Source organism: Zonotrichia albicollis, chromosome 27, assembly GCF_047830755.1.
Source record: "Zonotrichia albicollis isolate bZonAlb1 chromosome 27, bZonAlb1.hap1, whole genome shotgun sequence".
In the NCBI taxonomy this organism is placed as follows: domain Eukaryota; kingdom Metazoa; phylum Chordata; class Aves; order Passeriformes; family Passerellidae; genus Zonotrichia; species Zonotrichia albicollis.
The window spans coordinates 4,846,065-4,872,829 of NC_133845.1; the positions used below are offsets into that span (position 1 = coordinate 4,846,065).

General features: G+C 46.9%; 1 protein-coding gene across 6 annotated transcripts in view; it reads left to right on the top strand.

Moving 5' to 3' along the window:
* Positions 1–26,765, top strand: part of OPCML (opioid binding protein/cell adhesion molecule like) — a 313,690-nt gene that overhangs the window by 65,670 nt on the left and 221,255 nt on the right. For 4 of the 6 annotated variants that reach the window (XM_074527868.1, XM_074527869.1, XM_074527870.1 and 1 more), the window contains exon 2: positions 11,128–11,215. The exons of the other annotated variants lie outside the window; for them this stretch is intronic. In XM_074527868.1, the coding sequence (XP_074383969.1) occupies positions 11,128–11,215 (88 nt within the window). The remainder of the gene's footprint in view (positions 1–11,127; positions 11,216–26,765) is intronic. 6 annotated transcript variants of the gene reach the window in all.

Below are 26,765 nucleotides of genomic sequence, written 5' to 3' on the forward strand. Positions count from 1 at the left end.
GGATCGGAGACGAAATTACAGCCCACTCTCGGCGGCGTCTGCAGCGAGGAGCAGATGCACCGTTAATTTGGTGCTGCAGCGGCCGCTCCCCGGCGCAGCGGTGTGGGATGCAGCAGCATCCAGCCAGCTGTGCCCGCCACGGAGCTGCAAACCCCGCAAGGATCCGCGCCATGTCAGGGCCTTTCCTGCCCACCGAGGGCGGTGGTGGTGGTGCAGGCCAAAGCAGAACAGGTGGTAGGGGCTGGCAGGGTTGTGTTGGACGGTTGGGATGCAGAAAGTGGCTCTTGAAATGGTGACAGATCCGCAGCCGGTCTGCGGAGCGCGGGGTGGTGGTGCTGGCCACGGTGCAGGCTGGGTTTTTCATGAGAGCCTTGGACCGATGGAATGATGGCGTGATCATAAACCTGTTTATTTTGGAAGGAGTAGCGATGGGCAAATGGGGTGTTTGTTCCAAAAGCTGGCATAGTGTCCCCTTTGCACAGGATGGGGCACAGTTGTGTTAGTTTGGGACTCAAACTTTTGCTGGAACCCAAATCCGTTGGCTTGCAGATTGCCTGTGACTCAATTTGGTGGAGGAATTGGGCTTTGGCTTGTGAATTCCACCCCTGCAGGATGTGTGAGTGCTGCTGGCACACTGACCTTGGGATGTGAGCTGGAAGCAGCACCGAAGGCAGCAGGAACCCATCTGCTGTGACCCAGCCTGCCTCAGTTTCCCCATCTGTACAGTGGGGAGTGTCATGGAGTTGTGCAAGGGGAGCTCCATGGAATGTTAGCACATTATGACATGTGACATTAGGGCTTGGGGATGTGCTGGCCCCCACAGCACCAGAAAGGAACCATCTGTGAGGGTGAGGAGAAGGCAGCAGGGTTCTGTCCCATGTCCTCCTTCCTGTGAGCACTCCCCGTGCAGTTGAGCAGGCTGTGGAGAAGGAGGATGCTTCCTTCATGGAAAGAAAATGTGACTTCTGTGCCATCCTTCCCCACGGCTCTCACTGTGCTGCCTCCCCTCAACAACACGCTTTTCACCTCACATCTGCAAAGAGTAAAATATCTGCTCTAGCATGGGAAGCTGGTGCATGCAGAATGAGGTCACTGCGCTTGATCTCATCATGAACATTTTTTTTAATGGTTGAAAGGTGAATATCAACTGTGTAGTGGCCACTGAGGAGCTCAAAGGAAGGACATGCAGCCTGATATATGGCGCTGCCTTGAAGTTTGGGGCTCTGCAGTCCCAAGGACAGGGCTGGTTGAGGGCTCTCTGACCTTGAACGTGCTGCTCTGTCCTGCCTGATGCTCCCAGGAGGTTTCTGGCAGAGCAAAACAGCCCAGCCAGAAAAGTTGATTGAATGACATTTCTGTCCTGATGCTGGCTACGGGGTCACCCTTCTTATTAAAGTTAGGGTTATTGATAGCTCTTCAGGAGTCTGTATAGAGTTAATAAGTGGTTAGCAGATGTTACAAGCATATTGCAGATATTAGTGGTAGATTGGGATAAATCCATCAGTGGATGATGCTGCTGGTGGCTACAGACATGAGCTGAGCGCTGCCTCATCGGCTGAATATTCAGCAATCCATTACCTGCTAACTATTTGCCTTTATTAAGCCTTGTTTAACTCTCTGTTAACCAGCCAGAGTCCCTCTCTGGGAAATTTGGCCTGAAAAAGCACCAAGTACACAAATCTCTTGACATCTCTGCCAAAACCTTGGCTAGCGAGTAATTTGTACATCTGATTCCTGCCTCTGCTTTGAATCCCTCTCAGAGCAGCCTCCTCAGCCCATTTCTCCAATTTATTAAGCCACTTTGTCCTTGGAGTGGTAGAGGCACAAAAAGGTGATCAAAGAGGAGGTGGAAGATCAAATATTAAATTTCTGAATGTTTTCTGCTAAGTGACAGCGAGGGAGCCAGGAATTGAATGTCCAATATTGCCGCTTTCAGTGGCTTTCTCTTCCAAATGTCACCACGTAAAAATAAAACTGAAGGGAAAGGGAAAAGCCAAACAGCAAGAGGGACACATCACAGCTAAATGACACACACCCCGAATGCTGGAGTGGTTTCAGTGGCTTTTATGGGAGCTGCTCCCATCTTGGCAAAGTTAATGAGTAGCCAGTTTTCACTGCCTGCTGGGTAATGTCAGGTCTAAAATACAGTAAAGCCTGTCTGAGGCAGCCACTCAAGGGAGCAACAAATACAGGTTGCAGGCAGAGACGGCTCAGAATTGCTCTCCATGGCCCTGGTCCTTCGCAGTGACCAAGGAGCTTGTCTGCTGAACAGGGAAAGATGACAAAAGTGGTGTGGAGCCGTGTCCTTTGCTAGCCAGGGGGGTGTTTCTGCTTTTCTCTGGTTGCCTCTGGCTCCTGGGGGCTCTGTCCCTCCATCCTAGTGGAGATCAGTGTGAGGGTGTCCCTCACTGGTTTTGTTCTGCATTGTCAAAATCTTCAGGCATTTGAAACCCTCGATTCGACCTTGATTTGGGATTTCCACAGGATAGGAAGCCAGGGAAAAATTCTGCTGTAAAATTATTATCTGAAATAGTTACGCAATTATTATAGACCTGCTACTGACATTTCTGATTTTCTTTGTCTCCTACCAAGCTGGCCTGTGTGACCTGGTCTGCAGCTCAAATTTCTGCTCCATTGTCAGTCTTATCTCTGATTAAGCCAATCATGAACAGATGAACCAGCGTGACCCACAGGGTCCCATCATTTCCCAGGGCACTCCTGGATCCTGCACTCAGTGCTCACCCTCCTGAATCACTGGTGGCTGTGGCCTCTAATTACCTGTGCTGTGACCAGTTGGGATGTATTTGGGAAATTGATAGCTTGGCATGATGATGAATAATTCTTGCAGCTTGTTGGAGGTGGGATGAGTTATAGATCAGTCCCTCTTCTTCTCAGGGAGGGCAATGGAGGAGACTGTACGTGGATGGGATTGGACTCAGCATTCAGGAGAGGAACATCTTTGTTCCACAGCCATTTTGGTGATCCTGCCTGGGGTTTTTAGCATCTCCATGCAATACTGGAGTCTTTTGCACCTTGTGGATGTTCTCCCTTGCACCTGCTTGCAGGGTTTTGGGTCCCAGCAGAGAATATCTACAGAAGAGCTCACAGGTGGCATTCAGTGATGCATCCTGGTGGGATGGCATGGGCTGGGAAGTATTTCCAGGGCACAAAACCCAGACAGTGCCTGCTGACACCCCAGTGCTCATAAAACAGAGTTGGGAGCAGAGGTTTGCCAAATGCTGCCCATCCTTCACCCAGGAGGACCAGGTTTCCTCTGGGCCAGCTGCTGGTCCATCTGCATTTCTGCTGAATAACAGAGCTGGCTTGGGGGAGCGTGGGTGGTGGAATGTCGCCCGTTTCCATGGCATCTGAGTGCTGCTGCAACGCTCCAGCTCGGGAAATGGGGCCCTGTTATTATTCCCATTAGACAGGTGGGAAACTGAGGTGTGGGGAAGTCGGGAACCAAGTTGGGCTTAGTGATGCTGTCACTGCTTTGGGGACACACATCTCTAAATGAGGGATGGGGGGTCTGAAAAGCCAGGGATGTTGTTTTCCCATTTGAAACAGGTACTGAAGTTCAGATAGGAACTTTCAGAAATGTTTTGAGGACTGCAGTTGTTTGTAATAACTGCACTGGCCTTCTCTGGCTTTTTAAGCCATGCTGTGCCTCTTGTGTTTGCTTTCATTTGTTTATTTATTTATTTTGATAATCCCCACTTCACTGAAGGGATCTGCAGTGAAGGAATTAGTGGCCTGTCAAGGCAATTTCTCACCCTCTTCACCCAGGACATCTGGTTAGTTTACATTAGGGATACTTCAAAAAATAATTGTTTAGAGCCCACAATTCATTTATTATTCACTTCAAAATATTTGTGTATGACTTTGCCTCTTTTGAGTTTTCTCAAGTCTTAGGCAGTTGACATTTACTGGAATTATTTTGTCCCTAATTACCTCTGCTTTTGATGAAAGAGAATTAAAAGCATAATCAACATCCCCAAAGTATCTGAAGCCAGACAATTGCAGAATGGGTTCATTCCCGCCAATCCTATATATCATAAAGACAGCTTTTTTTAATCTTCTTATTTCTTTATTGTTTATTTATACAAAGCTCATTGTATATTTTACTTTATCATTTTGTATACATATTTCATCTGTTTCTCTGTGACATTCAGGATGTTTATATTAAATTTCATGCTCACTTATGCCCAAGCATGGTTTTTGCTTAACTGACTGACACAGCTTTAAGAACCATGGATGGTTACATATTGTGTTTCCAATTTCACTCGGTTTTTTTATTATTATTTTGAGCCATTTCCAGTCATTGTAGCATGCCACAAGTGTATTGCACAGACACTATTTAAAATACCCGTGTCTTGTTAAAAATAATAAAGGTTTAAAGTGTTATTCTTGCAATATCTTTAGCTGGTAATGACCTTTCTATTGCCGAGCACTGAGGTAAAGGAAAGACACCGTGGTTCTTTATTACCAGAGGAGCCTAACTAAGCTGCAATTGCCAATGTCAAATTGCTTGCGAGCTGTTTGACCTCCTATTTACTTCTAATTTCTGCAAGCTGTTAGTAAGAGCTGCACTAAATCAACCTGTCATTTGATTTCGCCTTTTGCAACCATCACTGAAAGATTTTATACTTATGAGCATCGCAGAGGAACTGCCTGAAATGGCTTGAGAGAGAGTGTTGGAGTTTACAATGAATGTGGGAATGTTTGAGGATATAAAGGGTAGAAATTACAGGGTAAGGGCTATGGGAGGGAGGAGGAGCTGGTGCTTCTTTCACAGGAGAGATGTGGGAAGCAGCAAGGAAAACATGGACCTAAAGCAAGATGTCACCTGATGGGATTCCACATTTATTCTTACTCCGCGGTTCCGATTATGGATTTACACAGTTTGTTCTTTCCCCTAAGTGCTGGAGCTGCAAAATCAAGCTGCATTCACCCTGCTTCTTAGCTCATCACTAATAATAAAGATCCTTCACCGGGAGTGGAGTTGACAGTTGTGCTGAGGACAGTCATCGCGGGGGCCGCACCGCGAGCGAGGACACGTTATTGTTCGGCGTGCACCACTGTTCCCACATTGTACAGCTCCTTCAAAGGCCCTCAGAACGCTGCTCAGTTGTTCAGATTCTCAATACCTCTGGTAGGGAGCCGGCGTTCAAGGTTTCCTGCAGTGGGGGAAACGGAGGCAAAGGGAGGATGAAAAGGGAGATGGGAAACAAAGAGGTGATCGTGATTCCTGTCTCCCAGTGGGGTGTTGGGACTTGCTCCATAGGAGACTTAGTCCCAGCTCTGCTGTTGAAAGTGTCTTGATTCCCCTCTTTTGCAGCAGAAATGTGAGCCTGAGGGAGTGCTCGTTGTTCTGGTGTGTGGGTGCTGGGTAATGGCACCAGCAGCTTCTCCTGAGCAGCTTTTCCTGAGCATTTTTAAGAGCCTGATGCTGTGCTGATGTATCTGCACTTGCAAAATAGCAGCAAAAAGTGTTGTACAGAAAACTGCCTCTATTACAGTATTTACTGATCTATGTATGTATAAAACCACTGCAGAAGGAAAAGCCATAACAGGCCCCTTTAACAGGTATTTATGGCTAGGTCCTGCTGTAGTATTGTTCCCATTCCTCTTCCTGTCTCCCAGGAGTGTTTTGCAGACACAGTTCTTGGAAAAACAACCCAGGGAGCAGTGTGCTTCATCTTGGCATGGTCACTTGGCTGGATTTTGGGTGCAAGGTTTGCCTGCTCCCATAGGAGGAAAATAAGTACTTTAGGGAAGCCTCTGTGTGCAAGGCCTGCTTCTTTCACAGCATCAAAAGGAGGAGACCAACAAAAGGCAGAGCTGAATAGCAGATAAAGCTGGGCAGAATAATTCCTGACCTGTTCCATTGTGAAGATAAGTGACGTGTAAAACTGGGTCCATATTTAAGTCTGAGGAGGAATTGGTTTCCAGGGATAAGGCCATGCTCTGGCCAGCACCTACTGAAGTGTTGCTGTCTCCCCTAATTGGGCTGTTAAACCCTAGGGGAGCAAAAACGTGGTAATGACCTTCCTGGAAACAAAGCTGCAGAGAGGAGGAAGGATGGGGAAATGTCTCAGCAATCTGTGACCGAGTGCTTAGCACCAGGTGCTTGGATGTGGGGAAGCTGAGGGTGAGATCTGTCTCCAAAGAGATGGCAGCGTTGTGAAAACACACTGAAGTAAATCACTGCTCCCTAAGCAGAGCCAGCCCCCATAAATCAACAATAATATCTCAGCCCTCACTGAGTGCACGTCTGAGACACTGCACTCAGCTCCAGTCACCACGTTACGAAGGAGGAAATTACAGAATAAGAGAAGGTGAGAATTAGGGCAATAGGACCACAGCTCTGTGAATATCAGATATTTTTTTCATAGTACTTCTGGACAATTGGGGTCAGATTGGTTTTGATTTTTTCTATAAAATCAAAGTAACACCCAAAATGAAATATCAGACAGTAGGGGGGGAAAGAGCCAAAATTGCTTGAAAAAAAAAAATCTTGCTCTTCTCCAGACATGCTTTTTATTTTTCTTGAAGTCAAAACCCATTCAGTGGGCTCGGCATAATTTCACTCAGAGTTTCAGCAGAACCTGGGTCAGATTTCTGATGGTGCCAGTTCTCCCTGGCTTGGACTCCAAAATACATTGGAAAAGGGGCAATGGATGGAGGATCAGGCAAACCTGAACCTTCTCCTCTGTGTAAGATGGAAAGGGAGAGAACAGCTGCTGGATGCTGTGGCAGAGGAAAGCAGGGCTGGCTGCTGCTTTGGTGGGAGTATCTTCATAGGAAGAGTTGGTTTGGAATGCAAGGAGGTCGCACAAGGCAAGGGGAGAGGAGAATATTAAAAGTTGATTTGGTGCATGCAGCTGGTCATGACTTTCAAGTAATATACAAAGACATTAGGTGAGACGTGAAATGCTGGAGTTTGTCCAAAGAACAACAGAGCCTGGGAAAGGTCTGAAACACCTGCCCTGTGAAGAGTGGCTGAGGGAGCTGGGAAGGCTCAAGGGAAACTTCCTCACTCTCAACAACTACCCAGTGGAGGCTGGAGTCAGGTGGAGACTGATCTATTTTCCCAATTCACAAATGACAGAGCAAGAGTAGATGGCCTTGAGAGGAGGTTTGAATTGGATATTAGAAGATGTCTTCACCAAAAGGGCTGTCGAGCATTGAACAGTCTGCCCAGGGGGGTGGTGGGGTCCCATCCCTGGAGGGATTTAAGAGATGTGGATGTGGCACTTGGGAGTGTGCTGCTTTAGTGGTGGCCCTTGCAATTGGACCTGGGATCTCAGAGGTCTTTTCCAACCCAAATGGCTCCATGATGAGCATTTCTTAGGAAGATAGACTTGCCCCATGGGGCAGCTTGACACCCCTGGCCATATTTAGCCTGGGTGAGTGGCAGCAAAACCCAAACCCTGCTGCTCTGGGGCCTGGGGTGCCTTGACTTTCTTAGCAGCAAAGGTGGGAAAGGCTCTACCACTGAGTGATCTGTTCATAATAAGGTTCTGTTATTAATGCTCAGTAATGACCTTGCTGGGGCACAGTTGAGTGCCTTGTCATCTGTCCTGATCTTATTAGAGGCGTCGGCGGGATTCGGTGTGTGCCGGGCTCCTCTTTATCTCGTTGCTATCAATACTGCGTGCAGTCATGTGGGCCCCGCTCCCAAGGGCCTCCCATATGTCTAAAACCCTCTTCGTGACTTGCTATTTTAAGAGACACATTTATAAGAAAAAAATAGACAGTTACAGTAGACCAACAATGTCTTTCCTATCACCAGCAGATATATCAGAGATAAAGTACCCTGGCTCCTTCCTTTTTGCTGGTGCCACGGAAGGGAAGAAATCTTGGTGATTCATGGGCTGGTGGTGGCTGTTGGCTCCAAGGCCTACTAATCACAGGTATTAATGGAACCAACTGGAGAAGTGGGTCAGTGCTCGGCCTGAGTTAGGAGCAGAGCGTGTCACCAGGAAGAAAAACGAGGGGAAAGCTCAGAGATGATGTTAGCAGAAGGATTTCTTCAGTCAGAGCTTGGGAGAGAACCGAGAGGAGAAAAGACTCTGGTATCTCCAGGGCTGATATGAGCAAACATCTTATGCTGTTGTAAATGGGAGAGAGTGAATTGTTGCTTGATTGTAAATTTAAAAAGATAGCGTGTTTCTATCAATAACTGGAGGCTTAAATAATAGACCTTGGTCTGACTACCAATCTCCTTTCTCCATTTAGGGAGAAAGAGCAGCAGGGAGAGTCTCCACGCAACATCTTGTAGCTCTATCTATCACCTGCCTTATCAGTGGGTGTACTACAACTTCTTGCTCCAAGTCAGCTTTTTCTTTGTCTCTTCAACCTCTTCTCGACTTCTATTTGTGGTTTTTAAAATGTTATTTCCAGGCAGGCAACATGATAGCTCAGCCTGAAGCGTTGCTCAGATCCAGCCATTGCAAAGGAGCTGGAAGCAATGCCATGGGTGTTTGTGTGTGGGGTGAAGAGGATTCGCACCTGTGTCCATCCCAGCATGGTTTTGGAAGGTTCTAACAAAGCTGAGTCGTTCTCCTTTTAGCCACTCCTTTGTCTAAAAGGGCTTGGTAGCATTCCCAGCATTTACCTGCAGAATGTTTTGTGTCCCATCACCAGCTTTCCGCTGAATTTGTTGAAGTGAGGGAAACCCATATGGTGGGGCCTTGCTGCACACTTGGAAAATGGGATTCCAACCAGGAGCCCTCCCATTGCTGTCTCAGCCGAGCCATTTTGTGCCCTGCTGCCGCACTATTAAAATAAGCACGAATTGAGAATTAGTGCAGCACAGTGGAAGGGACAGGCAAAACAAGTCCGAGGCTCCAAACAACAAATTATTCTTGAATCAAACATCTCATTAATGGCTGCAGTGTCGCCACTCTGCTTTGCATAATTAAGTTTCATGGGGCGTTACAATTAACAGTTGTGCCGCAATGTAGGTAGGAACAATCTCCCGTTTATTTACCCTGGCTGTATCTGAAAGTGCTGTGTGGTGAATAAGACGCATTTACAAGTAGATTAGGGTGCATTCTGGGTCATAAATTGAGTAAGGCTGTAATTGCTTTCCAACAAAGGAGAGCTGCAAATAAGACAGGCCGCCTCTCTTTTTTTTTTTCTCCCCTCCTGAAACCCCTTTTTTCCTGTTGATGTGTCTGAAAATTCTCATCCCCAGCTAAATAACACAGTTATGGCATTGAAAACCTTGTAGAAGCTTTTTCAACTTGACAGCTCCTACTCTGTAATATTTCAAGGCATATTTTCCCCCTTCTTCTTCTCCCTTCTTGAGTGTCTGCTGCAGAGACTTGTTTTAAAACCACATATTCTGGCTTTGTATATTATCAGTTAAATATCCGCATGTGCATCCACGATGGGGAGGGAGAGAGGGGAGATGCTTGGGTTTCAGGCACTTGGAATTAACTGGGAAAGAAGCCAAAATGTCATTAGAAGCTCTCGGATACGGCAGAATGCGAAGCACCTCCAGTCTATATTCAGATACGAAGCCAGGCCCAGGAATTAAACATTTATCAAGGCTGGGGGATTAAAGCCTGACCACAAATACTCTTCTTGGTGAAGGGCTTTCCCTGCGAGGAAGGAAGGATCCAGAGCGTTAGCAATGCCGATTGCCGGCTGTTGAGGAGCAGGAGAAGCTCTCTCCGCCTAGAAACTCTCTAGGCCAAATGAGCTTTTCTTGCTTCAAATATTTCTTAATCGTACTTTCTTATAGGATTATGAAGAGGCTGGTGGAGAATGTTAAAAAAAAAAAATGTTTTTTTTTTCAGCCCTCATGAGTATTTCTCGGGTGGTTGGTAAGACTTGGAGCCGGAGTAGCTCAAAAAAGGGAGAGAAAGATTCAGCTCTCAACCAGATCTGTTCATCCTTATACACTTAAGGAAAAGCTGCCATTTCCTCCTAAAAACCCATTTGTCTTGCAAATTTCTATAATGAGCAGATTTTGGAATAAATACCATGTAATCTGCAGTGACAGTTCTCTCATTTCTTTTTTATTAGTTCAATCTTCTCAGCATCTGAAACACGTAGCAGCAGAGTCTCAGAAGAGGTTTAGGCAGCTCTGTGGGAGTTTTTTTAACACCTTGGCACACAACTCTGCCACTCGCTCTCCCATGGCATCACTCCCCTCTCCGTTACCTTCCATTTATTTATTCAATTGTGTGTTTTAGCAGCATCTGGCCATAGCCCCAGGCATCCTTTTAGTCATTTAGAGTACACACAGCCATGCATTATCCAGACGTGCCCCATCCCATCATCCTCAATTCCTGCAACAGCCTATGGAGCAACAGCTGGATGGGCACAGCCTCCTTTGCTTGGTTTTCCGTGCTTCCAGATGCCTGTTGAAAAAAGGGAAGGGCTTCTCATTTATCTCCAATTAATATTTATCGTATTCACGAGGAAGATTTTTTTGATTTGTGTTGACAAATATGGAATTTCTTTGTCCTAGAGAAGGTCAAACTGGTGTTTCTGGAAGGAAAGGGTGAATAGTAGTGTTTGTCCCATGTCTATGGTCTTGCCTGGTGGGCTGGAGATCAGGTAGGACATCTCCACCTGGAAGGATGAATTGCTGCAGCTAGAGCTTGGGAAAGAAGGATCCTGATCAGTTTTTTCCCTTGGAGCATGGAATTTGGGCTGATGTTGGAAATATTTGGTGGCATTACCTGTTTGAGAATGCAGAGATGGAAAGGTTGGTGTCAGACTTTGACCAAAGAAGGGTAATTTTACTGTTGAAAAAAAAAAAAAAAAACAATGTAAGAAAGAGCAGGAAGCACCTTCTGTAGGGATTTAAATTTTGGGATGGGAAGAGGCAGTCCTTGTCTCTTGAACTAAGGCCTGTTCTACAGGCTTGTGTGGGGAGGTTGGGAAAAGCTGAGACTGTGAGAGGCAAATAAGAAAACAAACAGCTTATAGGATGGCCTTGTGACCCTGTGCCATTCAAGCTGACCTTTATAAAAGTGTATTAAAACCTGGAGTTTTCCCCTTTGTGTTTCCTGCAGTCTACAAGTGAATTACAAATTCCATCACTTTTTAAATGCATTGCGTTAAAATACCTGGTGAACTTTAACTTTTTCTTCTTTTCCCTCCTAGGTAAGTGGCATTTACCTAATGTTGAAGTACTTGAAGGTCCAGAGCGGGGATGTAAAACATCCTTGCCCAGTTGAAGGTGACTTGTCAGGTAAACCCAAATCTTTTCCTTCCTTTTTTCACCCCATGTCCAACCCAAGCTGTTTCCTCTCTCTTTGATGTTACTGAGGCAGGCTGATAACCAGGGGAAGGGCGTGAAGGTGTGTGAGCTTCATTTCCAGTTCACTGCTTTGAGGAGCTGAGTTGCAGTTTGGATTGGCAGCTCTGACTGTCTCCCTCAGGGTTGAGCATCGCAGTGCAGCAAGGTGTGAGGTTCAAAATCCCCTGGAAAGGTGAAGGTGATGCTGAGCCACGCCGTGCTCAATCCAGCCGAGTGTTTCAGCAATGCTGGGAACTGTCACGGAGCCTGTTGCCATCACACAGTTTTGGAAAGCTTCAGAGCCGTGTTTCCAGAAAAATGATGCTTGTGCTTGCTCTCACCTCCCTCTGACCTTTCAAAGCATGGTGCCTGCCTCTGCAAAAAAAAGTCACGTTCCTGACTTTGAAATATTTCTCTCGTACAGTGATTTTCACACTCAATAGCAATTCAGAGCGATTTTCTCCCTCAAACCCTTTCAACCCCAAACCCTCTGCGAGCTGGTATTTTCTTTGCTCAAAAGAGTACCTCTTGTTTTCTACAGAGCCCCAAAAAGCCTGGGTGAGCCACAGCAAGAGCCACCTGGGGCTGGATGTGCTGAGCCAGGTCTCATGGTGTCGGATAACTCCCGGCAGCTCATTCCCTGTGTGTCACTTTTCCTGAGGTCGCTGTATTATCTCACCCTGGCAGATGCAGCGAGGTAGAAATACAAGGCTATTTGCAATGCAGTTTATTAAGACATGTTTTAGAGGTGGTTTGAGGGAGCACTGGCTGGAAATGTTAATCATCATCTCTGACAATGTATTGACCTGCCTTCTGCCTTACCCCGCTGCCTCAGGAGCCGGGGGGAGTGCGGGCTGGGATATCGGAGTGCTCCAGCCGTGCCTCCCCAGCCCCTCCTGCACTGCTGGCACACGGAGGAGAAACTTTTTGCCTGTTGAAAGGCAGCTCGTGAGTGGGGAAGTGGGGAAGGCAAAGGAAAACAAGCATTTATTTTACTTTTTTTTTCTTTTACTTTTTTTTTTTTTTTTTGGAGCTGGTAGTTTTCTTGCTGGGAAGAGGGAGTAATCTGGCTTCTGTGGAAACAAATGACATTGCACGACTGCCTTGCTGCCTTCTCCTGCTCCGCCAGAAAAGGTGTCATTATTTTTCCCCTTTTGTTTTAGACTTCTGTGAACCAAAAGGGCTTGAGGATTTTAATGGTCTATCTCAAAGATTGAGAGGCCCTTTATATGTCAAGCCACAATCCCATCCTAGGCTGTACTGGCCTCTGTTTGATTTTATGAAGCTTATTTTGGATAGATGGTATTTTTATAGCTCCTGCCTTGCTTCACCGATGGCCATATTGATGTAGCGCTACAGGACAGGGCTAATAAATAGTTTATAAAACTGTAGGTTCATTCTCCCAAGTGATGTAGGGCTGTGTCTGAGCAGACTGCAAATCACCATCCCGGCAATGCTGGGCCTCCATACGGCACAGCCCTGGGCACACCGTGGGGAGGGAGGATTTGAAGCAAAGCACAGCTTGCTCCAGCTGAAACTGCTCCAAACTTCCCCTTGCAGTGATGGTGGAACAGTCAGATCTGTGTTGGGGTCAGCAGCAGGAGCATCCCTGCCTTCATCCTGCCCATGGGCCCTGTGAGGGTGCCATCACTTTGGGAAACTTTTCCTTAAGCTCCCTAGAGCCAATCATATGACGTGACATTCCTATTAAGAAAATTTGTCTTGCAGCACCTTCCCTCCTTTATGGACCTTCCTAAGTCTTTGGGTGAAATGCCCTGAGTGATGGCAGTCTGGAGTGCAAGGTCACTTCAATCACCTGAATGTGACCACGGTGTCAGTGAGGGCTGTAACCTGTGGGCTTGGTAGGAGCTGCCTCAGACCCAGGTGGAGCCCTTGGGAAACTCCTACCCTGTTGTTTTACTCCTAAATGCTCATTTAAACAGTTGCCTTTGAGTCTGTTTTAAGTCTCAGGTCTGGTGTCTGCTTCTTCCTTCTCCAGATCTGTCTTTTCCCTTGTCCCTGGGAGCAATGTGTGTGTGAAAACCCTCAGCTAGCTGCTGGCATCAAATGCTTTCTCTTGTTGCTTCCTTTTGGTATTAGAAAGATGAGCCTCCCTCATTTCTCTCAGTCTCCCTCATTTTTCCAGTCTTACAATTCTCAGGATGAAAATCAATGAGGTTTACTCTGCCTGGATGTTGGCATTCCCAGTAATGGGATCCTAAAAGGGACATCATTATTAGCCCCTGTGGAAGCTGAGTTTGGTTTCTAGAAACACAGTAATTGATTCAAAAAAGAAAAAGGAAGCAGTGAGGGTGGGAGATGTACCCACACACTTATACATTGATTTTTCCCATGCATCCCCTTCATGGTCTGGGCTTGCTTTGGAGGGATGTCTGGGCAATTACTATCCAAAAGAGCTGTCCTGTCACCGCTAAGGACTTTACTCACTTGCAGATATAGCTCAGAAGGAGGAAAAAAGCAAACCCAACTCCCAGCCTTCCCCGCACCCGCTGTCCACACCCCGCCAGCATTTGGCAAATGAGAAAAAATTAAAGCCATATATTTTCCTGCTGTGCTCAGTTACCACGTTGTCCTTTTCTTTGGAAAGGAAATGCAGTTGGGAAGACATATGGAGGTGCTTGTTCTTCTTGTTGCCATGGGTATGTCTGTGGTGTCTTCAGACATGCGGCTCTGGGTGCCCAGTTTTGGCTTGGTCCCCTCAGCTCCACCACTGCCAGATGCTTGTCAGGGGGTTTAGGTCCATATTGCCAATTTCCTCCTTCTCTAAGATGCCTCTTGTACTATTTTAGGATAATTTTCCCTGTCAGCTCTATAATTTGAAGGTTAATTTGGATATTACTATTCTATTACTACTGCTCTGAGGCTCCTGTGCGGGCTACTAGGATCACTCAGCAACTCGTATGTCTTTAGGTGCCACAAGCCTGGCTTAGGGACACTCAAGCTGCTTCATCCAGGGGGATCTTAAAGCACCCATAACCTCCAAAAATATGAGGGAATGGCTAGGCAAGAACCAGAGAGGCTCTGCAGAGGTGATGCATCCAAATTTGAGATCTCCTAAAAGACCTCTTGGAGTAAGTTTGGGCTTTTGAGGAATGACTGGATAAGTGGGTGATAGAGATACAGCCACATGCAAAGATGTACCGTGTTTGATGCCAGCTTGCACAAGGAAAGGTGGGAAAAGACCCATGGGGCTGCTGTGTCTTTTAATTTGTTCCTTGAACCAGTCTAGGACAAATTGTCGTGTTGGTGTAGGAAACCTTAGGCTGTCCCTGCTTGTTTTGTTCCTCATTATAAGTACCTTACAGTTAACTTTAAAAGACTTCATTCTCCAGATAGCTCAGCTGAATGGCTTTTTTTTCCTTTAGTACTGAGCATAAAAGAGAAGTGCAGCCCTTCAAGCTCCACAGTGGAGTTCAATGAGAGAGAGAGATTGGGAGTCAATGCATTTATTAGAGCCATTAGGGCAGAGGAATGTGCACGGATACATTGCCAGCTCCACGCTTGGAACTGGCATTTTTTCCCTGGATTTAGATTGTTCTCAGTATTCCTGCGCTGATACAGGAAAGTCCCAGCATGGGATGATGAGATCAAGTGCACATTGGTAGCAAATGCAATTTGTAAAGCGTTGGTTGGATAAATGACATTGTGTATAAAAGAAATGTTGCAACACAGCCCTACTAATGCAGCCATGTGACACCAATTTAATGCATTTTCCCCATTAAGCTGCTTGTTCAAGACATCTTTCGACCATTTCGAGTGCAGCAGTGGTGTGTAAGGCCTCTATTTTCTGAGTATTACTCATTTTGCAGCTAACAGATGTCAGTGTCTATTTGTCCCTTATGGAAAAGTCCCTTTAAAGTTCAATAGGGATTAAATTTGTCAGGCTCTATAGAAACATAACAGGATTCTATGGAAATTACTCTGCAATCCTATAGAATGTAATAGATAATCTCCTCGTCTCTGGAGGTATTTTAACTCTTGCTTAATTGCAGACCAGAATAGAAAATCTCCATTAAATTCAACGAGATGGTTCACAAAAATCCTATAGGAAAATGATAATTTTCTATTAAAATCACTAGGACTTTTTCATCAGCATGTTGGTATTCATAGAGAGGTTTTATTCATTTGCCAATCCTACTAAAAAGTGTTTTGTCAGGAGGCTGATACTTGCTTTGTTCTAGGGAACAGTGATTTGTGCATAAACGATGCTTATGTCCAATGCTCGTATAATTTATGGCGAGGCACTAAATTCCCTTTCAGAATAACTGGAGCAGGATGAGGCTTTAAGCCCTGCAGGGAAGGGAAAAAAAAGAGATGTAGCGAGGGATTTGGAGAAGGGGTCTGCCTGTGAGGACCACCCTGCTATTGTGTTACGCAGGTCGCTGGAGCCCACAGCGGACCCAGGCAGGGTGTTGTGATCACGCACGGATGTGCCACAGTCACAAGCTTGTCCCTGTCATCTCCCTGGCTCCGGCGCTCCTTATCTAAAGTGTTCAGCCCAGGATGCTGCAAATTAATGTTGGATTGAAGCTCTGTTTCTGTGAAACTGCCCGTGGCTGGTTTGAATGGCTCTGTGCTGCCTCCTGCATCATCAGGCTGGCTTTTTGTGGTGGGGCCTGGGTGGTCGGGAGCAGCCAAAATCCAGGGCTTTGCTCTTGGAGGTCACTGTTGCTGGTGGAGCTCAGCCAAGACACGGCTGGAGCAGTTAATTATGGAGAGAAAGCTCTGCTTGGCTGTGGGGGGTGCGAAAAGCCACCCCTTGAAAGGATCAGCCTCCTTTCCTCCAGCCTTGGAAGGTGCTGCTGTGCATGTTGATGAAGGCAAAGCACCCAGGTCAGCAGCGAAATGCTGCCTGCAGGTGGATCATCACTGCTTGAGACACACACAGAGGCCACCCCTTGGGGGACATGGGGGTGGGTGATGCTCTGGGGAGCAGGTGGGGCTGTGCCCATAACCCCTCTGGGGGCGATGCAGGGAGGTGAGCGATGCTCTGCAGCCTGACACAGCAGCGTGACTGCTCTTCTTCTGCCCATCCCTTGTGTAGGAGGATGAGTCATCTTGGGAAGGGAATTGTTAACTCCTTGGGGGGTATTTACAAAGATAATTCTTCGAGGAAGGTTGCTTTGTTTTGGCAAGCCGTGCTTAGAAGGACTTTCTTACAAGGATGGTGAATTAACTCCTCAGCTGAAGATCAGCTCCCTTGGTGGCATTGCAGAGGGGACAGTGCCTGCCCTGTGGTTGTGGTGGCCTCAGCAAAGCCCTGAACTAAGGGCTAGTGCAGGTTTGAGTTTCATTCTGAGGGCTTGCGCTCAGTATGGACCTAGCAAAACTTTGGAGCAGATCCCAAGGTTTTGTTCCATGGGTGAAACATGTCACAGATGCCTCCCTCCCTGCAGTGGGGAGCAGCTCAGGAAGAATGTCTGCATAGCAGGGCTGGGATCAGCTGATAGAGCTGAGACGGTCCACGGGCAGGGGAAATTTAATGTCACAGGGTAAAGGTCAGGATGTGCCTCAGGATGGGGCAATGCCTGCAGAAACCAGGAGCCAGCTCCGACTCCCAGTGCCTGGGTTCCTTTGCACTTCCCCGGTGCCAACACTCACAGCTCAGACTATAAAAATCAATTGACACAACATATGTAATGGTCTCATTTACTGGCGAATAGAAATGTGTGTAAATCTGGCATTAAACATGAGTTTACACTGTTCCCCTTCTTGGGAGAGCGGTGATTGACGGCGCTGTGTAAATGACAGGAGTATGCCGGTAGAAGCTGGGAAACATTTACCCTTCGGAGAGCCATGTGTACATTGGAGGATTGCCTTGCCTCGCCGGGCGTTAAACACATCTGGAGGGATCACTTCTTGAACGGTTCCTTGCTGTTGCTTACAGTTAATACCTTTTGTGGCAAGAAGCAGTGTGTGGAGAAGCAACCCTGTCTTCCATAAATTATTCCCACTGTTTTTGTACCTCCTGAGCCATGCTGTTCCCTCCTAGAAGGTGCTGGAGCAAAAGCTCCTGCAAACCCTTGGTGTAGCAGCAGGTATTCTTACTCCAGAGGCTGGGGTGCTGCCTGGGTGAGTAGGGGCTGGCTTCTCTTGCTGTGCCCGTTAGCCAGCTAGTCCGAGAGAAAATTCAATAACAGCCATTTGAGATTAAATTCTGAGCACTTGAGCAATCTAAAGTCAGCGAGGAGTCGGTGTCTCAGCAGTCAGTCAAATGGTCTGGGCTGTCATCTTATTAGAGGGAAAGAGAAACTTTGATTTAACCCCAGACCCTTAATTTTCAATAATGTTTCCTGATTCCCACTAGCTGTTACCATTTCATGAAATCTTTGGGTTCTAAAATTTGTGACTTGTGCTCACAGTTTGGGCTTCCCAGGGAATTTTCTTTGACAGGAGGATCCGTACAAATCAATTAATGGAAGTAGGGGTGGAGAGCAGTGGGTTGTGTGGGTGTTGGAAAGAGATACTGGAGCAAACTCTCTGGGATGAAAGACAAAGGAGTTGCCATTTGCAGTGTCAGTGGATAATGGTGTAGAAAGGGAAAAAAACAGCCTAAACCTCAGAACTTGATAAAAAACCTGACTACAGTTCTCCCCAGCTCCATGGGTTTTACAGCTATGACTCCTGGTGTGGATTTAACTTCCCCCTGTCCCTTCCTGCTCCTCCTGTGCTGTGTTCAACTGCTGCCATCTGATCACAGCCTTCCAAAATATTGGAAATTAATTGGAAGCTTAAATACTACTTTGGCCTTTTACTTTGCTCCAGACTGAGTGAAGTAAAGGTTTTATCTCATCAGAAGGACATCTTCCTGAAGAAGGGGAAGTTGTTCTTTTTCCGCTGGAATCCATTTTCCTTTTAATTGCGCAAAGCCCCGGCCCCTTGCCAAACCTAAGAATCAGCTACCAGCCTTTTATTTATGTAACTATACATTTATTTATATTATTGCAACTTCCCACCTTCTGGCTGAGGATGTTTTTTACCCTTGGAGGCGAGCTTGAAAAGTAATCCTGGGTGCTCTCTCCACGTTTCTCCTGTGCCTGGGAGCCGCACGGGCAGGCAGCGCAGAGGTGTGAATTAGATTTCGGTGTCGCGGCACAGGAGTTCTGGTTTTGCCTCCTTCCCTCTTCAATGCAATCCTTCCCCAGCTCCTCTCACCTCCTTCCCTGCTATTCTTCCTGCATTTATTGCCTTCATTTCCATAGCTCGTCCGGGGCTGCATTCTCCTAGCCCGCTCCCCTGTAATGTGTGACCCAGATAGCGCTTTCTTTCTGGACAAAGCCATAAACAATGGAATCCGTAACAATGTGCTCGGCTGCTGCTCCACACTGAGTGGGGCTTGGATTTAGCATTAGGGAAATATTCTCTCGAAACCAGATTATCTCAGGTACTCCATGCCCCCTATTACCATAGGATCTGAGCGCCTTGCGGCTTTTGAAGACGCTTATTTTCCCGTTAACCCTGTGGCGTTATCCTTTTTTATAAAAGGCTGGGGGCTGAATCATCAGGAGCATAAGGAAAGCTCTGGGCACAGGGCCTGGAGTGGCTTTTTTGGTAGGATTGCATTGATTTTTGGATACTTAAGCTGGGATGAATTACAGAGGCGGCTGGGCTGAGTAAGTTGCTGTGGAGTACTAACATCAGGACTATTTTGTGCTGTGCCCCTGCCATTATTTTCCCATCACTAGGAAAAGCTGATATTCCCTCCCCAGCTGGTGGAAATCAATAGACCCCAGCTCCATTGACATCCATGCAATTGCCCCATGTCTGTGAAAATCTGAGACCTTTCAGAAGCTCCAGAGTCCCTTAAAAATCACGTTCTTGTTCCTGATGGGAAATGACCATGTCCTCGTTGGTCCCATGCACTGGAGATGTGCTTCCCCCACCTTGGCAGGGACAGTAATTTACAGTACCATGCTGCTTCCTTTATCTCCATTTATACTCTCTTAATGTGGTTGGGAATCCACAAATTCCCTTTTACGCTGTTCTGAACGAAACCTACTAAACCTTAATCATGGTTTGGGGAGTAGTAATTCTTTCTTTTATATGGCTCTCTTTTATTTTCTCTTATATAATTTTTTCCTTTAAGAAAAGATCATTAATCCATGTTTCTGAGCCTTCCCATCAATCTATAATTGAATCGTATAAAAAAAGACTTGATTTTACATCCGTATAAGAAAGAATTCAATTCTCCTTAATGCCTGTAGATTTATAGGTCTAAATTTCCAGATTTCTCTTAATTTTATTTTACTTTTAATAACCCAGCTTGTCTGGACTTATCTAAATTATTAGTGAACCTGAATATGCTGTGATCTGAGGATATCAGTTATCTTTTCTGCAGAGGAAGAGCCAAACGCTGAACAGGCCTATCTCTCCGGGAAAACAAAACCACTTCTGAGAGCAGCCTAACCTTGGTGTGCTGGGAAGCCCCTCTCACCGGTGCCTTCAAAAGGTGCTCATTTAATTGTTGCATTTTTAACACCATCTTGCCCTGCAGGGCTTTCCCCTCTCAAGTCTCGTCTCTGCTATCACCTCTCCCTTTAAAGCACAAAGGGAGCAGCACAAATCATGCCTTGCTGGCTTGTGGGGCTGGGAGGAGAAACTCTGCCTTTCCAGCCCCATCTCTGCCACCAGAGTTGCTTTTAAACCTGGGCTGAGTTGTTGCTGTTGCCTCGTTCAAGGCATCTTCTCTGTTTAGTGCAGCCTTGGATGGGTTATACCTGCTGGGGGTGGGTACCTGGTGCCGCCCAGTCCAGATTTTGGATGAATGCAGATTTCAACACAGTTTTAGCCCATTCAGAGGGATTTGTTTTGTGCCTGCACTGATGGAAAAGGGAGAGAGTGACGAGTTAATTTCACTTTATGTCTTGGAGTCCTGTGCCAGACTCCTCTGAGCTGCAAAACACCACTGGGTTTTTTATTGTGATGTTGGGGTCCAGCTGGACTCTCTGGGAGTGTAAGGCCTGCAGGGGTACAATGGCTTTTGCTAATTTCACAGTGCTCCTAAAAAAATATATGGGGCTTGGATTGATGGAAAACCTCCAGTGCTGTTGGGCTTGTACCCTGATAGCTCAGGTGGCCCTGCTTTAAAAGCTAAATGATGTCAACTGAAATGTGATGGACTTTGATTGTCCTTGTGGTGCCTTCCAGCTCAGGATATTCTGTGATTCCAAAGCCGCTTTTCCCTCACTGGCATCCCATCTCAGAGTTGCTCAGGCATCCTGCAGATCCGGCTGCTTCACCTTCTCCTTCCTCCTCCTCCCTGCAGCACAGGAGAAGACAAAGGCAGGTAATTGTGCTGTCTCTGCACGCAGCAAATTCCAGCTGGGGTGTCCATTTTAAGCACTGCTTGGAGCCTTGACAGTGACATGTGTGTGGGAAATTGCTCTGAATTCCTCCAGCCTCCACTGTGTTTAACTCCTGGAAAAGGTGTTTGGAAAAGCAGCAAGTCTGATATTTGCTCTGAGTTTCTTGCACTGGGAAGAGGAGCAAATCCCAGGTTTTGCTGTCCGTGCATTTACCAGCCTCAATCCCTGCCTTTCCTGCAGGCTCCCAGTCCCATCTGTTCGAGCTTTCTTGCACTGATGTGCTTTTTCTCTATTTCCCTGCCATGCCTGTGCTGCAGATTCCCCCTCTCTAAATGAGACTCGGGATCTGTTCTGTGCTCTCCTCCCAGACATCCCCGCTCCCTTTCCCTCCCTCTCTGCATTCCCTCCCTTCCCTCCTCGGCCAGCAAGGAAGGTCTGGTGTTGAAAGAAGGAATTTTGGGGTGCTCAAGAGATGGGAGGATGACGAGTCATTATTGGGGTAGGCCAGGCCTCTGAAAGCTCCTTAAAATGGAGCTCCAAAGTAGGATTAAAATCCTGGGTAAATTTCTCTTCAGACTGACCCCTTCTGGTGCTGGTGTGCGGGTTATGTGATTTCCAAAATATCCCAAGGATTCCCTGGCTCCCAATACTGTGTTACTAGGAAATCTCCTGGGTCTGTTGGAGCACTTGGAGGTAAAACTGCTGCTTGGAATGGCTGCAGGCAGATTTGTGCTCCTTCTCATTTTATTCATTACTTTCTCTTCCTCCATTCTCCTCGTTGCTTTCTGAGTTTCAGATGGATTATCCAGATTGCAGAGCCCAACCCTTGCCTGCCTGCCAGGTCCTTCTGTTCCCTTACAGTTCATTTCTTACAGCCAATGCTGCAACCCCTTCTTTTCGTGGGGGTTTGAAGGTGCAGGAGCAGCTCTGTGCACCCAGTGGGTCAGGACTGTGGTCACCTCCAGAACACCAGTTTGTCCCAGAAAATCCTCTGATGTTGGGGAAGGATTTGTTTGGCTTTGCAGGAGCCACTGGGGTGGTTTTGTAGGTTTCTTGGGAGGGGTGTCTCGTGCAGGGATGTCTGTGCTGCTTCCCCCAGCACAGTCTCAGGGTTTCTCCCTCCTGATGGGCCCTTCCAGGGTTGTTCTTGCTTCTTGTTTCTGCCTGCAGCCATTCCTGAGCTTGCTTTCCACATGCCCTCATTCTCTTTGGAGAGCTCTAGGAAACAAGGTGGCTTTGGATGGTGTCTGTAAAGGTAGAAAAGGAAGGGAATAACGGGGTAAATCTATCCCAAAGTAACTTTATGTCCTCTTGTCCATCCTGATGGCAAACTGCTCTTGCCAGAGGCTGTCAGAACACCCCTGGCACATGGGAGTCTCACTATTCCTGATGAGTAATTTTTCCTGGATGTCTCTGAATATTACAGGTTGGGAGACACTGGGTGATGTGGCAGTGAGGGGAAAAGGAAAAAAAAGAAGATTATTTTTCCCTCCTCTTCATTTTGGAGGTGGGTTCAGGAGTCTGGGATCGTGATTCCTCCCTTGAGGAGTTCACTCTCCAGCTCTCTTTTTTGACTTAGCACACAGGGGATGTTTTCTTTCTTTGGAAGAGAACAGACATAACCATTTTCTTTCTGTATTGATTAAAACCAACAAACATCCTTGAGTGATTTTGTGCTTCCTTAGGTGGAGGGAGAGAACAAACCCCAGGTCTTTGTTTGCTCATCAGCATCATGAGGCTTTGCTCTGGCTGCCAGCAGTGCTGGGAAGGAAGAGAATTTCATCACTGCTGCCACTGGGACCCACCAAACAGGACCAAAGAGTGTTATAAAAAAATAAAATTACTTTCCTGGCTGAGATCAGAGGGGTCAAAAAGGAAATGCCTGTGGCCAGTCTGGGAATATAAGATCTGGTTTTCAGTCCTGGAGCACTGGGCAGGTCTCTTTGATCTTGGCCTGCCTCAGTTTCCCACTCAGCAAAGCTTGGCATGCTCATCCCAGTGCTTAACCTTGTGCTTTGTACCTGAATCTGCTTATAGAATGCACCTGAAATGCATAATAGGCAGATGGATGTGAATTAGAGAACAGCAGCTTTTCACTCTCTGCATCTTCAACTCCAGGTGATGTCCCTGGGGACTTCACCATGGCTGTGAGCCAGGTTTGGGGTCCCAGCCCACGAGGTGCCCTTTGGGACCCCATGTAGATGAGCACAGGTGTTAAACACCTCCTGTGATCCCACAGCCCTGGCTCGCTGGTGTTCCTGGGGATGATGGATGACTCCTGGACAGCTGAGATTCTTTGAAATGTTCTGCTGGCTGTCAAGCCTGTCTCTTTCCCTGTCTATCCATCTCCTCAGAATAACTGTGTTGTGCAGTTCCATGCACACGTGTTCTGCTGCTCCATGGGGAGATCCTGGAGTGGGATAACTGCAGGACTGCACGGATTAAGTTATTAAAAGAGGCGTTTGTGATGTTTTTTCCTCCTGAGCGTCTCAGAGCAATTTGCTGAGGTCGCTTTTACACATGGGAAAAGTGAGGCAAAGCCCAAAATTGTGCAGTGAGTCAGGAGCAATTTGGAAATGGAACCCAAGCATTCTGCTGTCCAGGGTCGTGCTCCTTCCTAGGGCTCAGAAGAGCAAAATGTGCTTCAGAGTTCAGTAAAGAGGCGTGTGGTGGGCCCTGGGGGGAGGCTGGAAGCTGCAAGATGACTGAATCAGTCATCATGTCTAAGCACTGATTCTGGCTCCATCCTCCTCCTCTTGCTGCATTTCTCTCGTTTGTGTTACCCCTCTGGGAGTCCAGCTAAGGATGGAAGAAATTGCCTGGAAAAGCCATCAGCCCACGTCTAATTCCCTCCTGAATTGATGTTTCAGGCTCCGAGAGTTTGTATTAAGCCTGCAACTTTTGAATAACAATTTTGTTTTCCATCTGGAATCGGTTCTCCCAGCTCAGAAGGCTCTTGTGGCACACCTAGGAACATATCCCAGATTTCAGCTTGGTTTCCCTGCTCTGGTTGGTCTGGAGAAGCTTTTCTAGGTGTTAAGACATGGAGTTGTCCTCTCCTGCCAGCCTTGGCTTTCCTGGCACTTCTCAAGAGCAGCAGCTCCTGGTGGGCAGCAGCTTTTTCTTCTGCTGAGATGAAAGCTCAGAAAGGACCAGGGCTCCTCATCTCTGCTCCACACGAGTCCCTCAAGATATTCACCTGCCCCAAAAATGTAACAAATCAATTGGAAGCATTAATATTAAATATGGTGAGGAAAGTAGCAGCCTTGTTTTCACAAACCACTGGATACTTTTATTTTAAGTTTAGGTTGAGTACTTTGGTTTGTGTCTTATTTGGGCAACTTTGCATGAGCAAAGTCGGGCAAGAGTGTTTCTCTGTGCTGTGGTTTATTTGCCAAAAATCCTGAATATGTGGAGCTTTTAGAAATCATAATTCTCCCTTTGAAATAATGTTTTTTAATGGTTGGGAATAGGTGAGGTTCCAGCCAGGACAGAGCTGGGGATCTGCAGCATTCTCCATCACCTTTTCTTGCTCTTTCAACTGGAGGTGTTTAGCCTCCCCTTCCTTGCTTGGGGTGACGTCTGCACTTTAATTAGCAACTGCCACTTCCCTTGCAGGAAAGTCCTGGAGAGTTTCATGGCAATGATATTAATGAACGTCTGTGGAAGTTGTTCCCGAAACATATGGCAATGAATATTTCTGTTGGGTTTGTCTTGCTGTCCCGCCGAATGCTGTGCTGGGGGAATGCTTCCCCGGTTTGCTTTGAAAGTCAAACACTTGTGCAGTCTGTAATGTCTGCACGATTTTTCCATAAAGATGAAAGGTGTGAAGGCAAAGAAAAATTATCATTGATGCTTAATTATTGCTTGGTTTTAATGACAGAGCACCAAAGAATAAAGTTTTTGCCTTCTGCTCTCTCTCTACTCCCTCATACAGGAATTTGGGGTCCTCTGTCATTTTCAGAGCTCCCATGAACCCCACAGATTATTCCAAACCCAGGGATAATCTAAACAAGCATGGGTTTGGCCCTGTTGTGGTGTAACTTTTGGGGTGAACCATTCCCTGTGCCATTTGTTCTTCCCTTTCCCTCCAGACCCCAGTGCAGAGCAGAAGCCCCAGCACAGCAGGATTTTCCCTGTTGTGGTGGCATGGGAAGAGCTCTTTCCATGCACACAGCAACTGTCTCCTGGCATTGCTGCTGTGGTCTTTTCTCCAGGAGTTAAACTGCGGAGTTTTGCTGCATCATAGAGTCTGACCCAAGCCCTGGGGACACCAAGGGGTCCTGCAGAGGCAGTGCCTGGGAGAGAGCATGGGAGGATGCCTGGGAGCCAGGGCATGTTCCACAAATCAGCTCTTGCTGTGGTCAGAGCCACATCCCTGGTGGTTTTGTGTTGCAAATCCAAAGGAAATGGATTTTCTGTCCCTTTTTGGGCTGCTGAGTAGTGGAGAGCCTCATTTGGAAACACTGTGATGGGAGGCTTGTTCCAGAGGCTTGAGTTTCTCCTGAGCTGCTGTGAAACACTTGGGTCCCAGGAGCATGAGCACGAGTCTGTGTGACACTAACCAGGCTGCTGGCCTCTAGATCCCAAATATTTAACTTTTCAGCAGCCCCTATAGCCCTTTCCTGCAAGTCAAAAGCTCCTTTAAGCATGGTCTAAGGTCCATCATCTGTCAGCTGTTGAGCCCTGTGTGCATCACAAGATGCAGTGGGCATTCAAACCCATAATTGCAGCCTCTGGTGGGATCCTCTCTCTCCTCCTTTATCTGGGATCTCTCTGTGCTGACATCCCCAGCCTGCATAAAAATTTAGCAGGGAAAAAGCTGTTCCCTGTGCACCAAGCCCACTTCTGAAAGATGTTGTGTAAGCGACTTGGCGAGCAAGTAACTTTTGCATTTAGACTGTAATTGGCTTTAAATTCCAAAGGTCCATTGCTAATGATATTCAGAGCACTTTAATTAAAGGGACACTGTCAAGTACTTCCTTTATAGTTTTCCTTTCGCGCGTGCTCTTGGTTGTAATACCAATTTTTTTTTTCCTTTTTTGTAAGCTTGAAGGTAATAATTAAAGTAATTCTCTGCTGATTTTGTCCTTTTCTATTTGGCAAACTTTGATCCATTATTATTTTTCAATGGAGATGAGATTAACACGGCCACTTTTGTTCCCCGATCGTTCCGGTTCAATACGGCGCCGGATTGCGCTGGGATCTCGCCGCCCTCGTGCCGGTGGCATTGCTCGGTGCTGACATTGATGCTGCTTTGGGGAGGGCACTGACATTGATGCAGCTTTGAGGGAGCTGCTGAGGCAGCTGCAGGAGCTCATGCTCCACCTTAAAGAGTCTCTGAGCTGTCTGATCCACTGTCGGGAAGAACCCAAATCCGTGGTGAAAGGTGGGGTTTAGAATTGCTCAAAGTGAAGTGAAGATAACCCTCCCCCTCACTAGGAAAGCCCATCTTTTGTATATGTAACAGTATTTTCTGATGGAAGAAAATGTATTTTTGAGGTGTCGGCTCATAAAAAAAGGCATCTCATGATCTAAGTTACAAAGACACTCAGCTCTAAGCTGTCTCTTCAGTTTTCAACTCCAGACTTAAATTGGGGATGAATAATTTGTCTAGGACTTCAAACTCCCCGGCTTTCCCGCTTGTTAAAGGGGAATAAACAGGGCTGAGGGATGGCAGCTGCCTGGCCTACAAGGGTGCTGCAGCAGCTTCTCCTGCTCTGTGCTCTTCCCTCCCCACACATCCATGGCACAGAGTGGGGATGCTTGTCCTGCCTGTGCCCATTTCCACAAAATTTTGCTGCCTTGAGCAAAACTGGGCTTGTGGTGTGAGCATGAACCCACTCAGGGCATGGGTGGGATGGAGCAGGAGTGTTTTGCCTGTTTCAGACAGTGATATGCCTCTCATTAGCCTTGGGACCCCATGAGATGGGTCAGGAGGGAAACACTGACCGACCAAAACTCGTCTGCATTCACCAGCCGCTCTTTAGTCTTCCCTGGAGCAGCCAAGTGTGGAGAGGGCTATTTAGATCAGAGAGGATAAGGCAATAACCATTTTAAGAAAGATATTCGCAGTGGGTCAAATTTTAAACAATGACAGTGTTTCCACATGGCAGCCTCTGCCAATTATTGCTTGTAATTGCTTTCCCTCCGGTGCTGCCTTTGCCCTTTCTCTT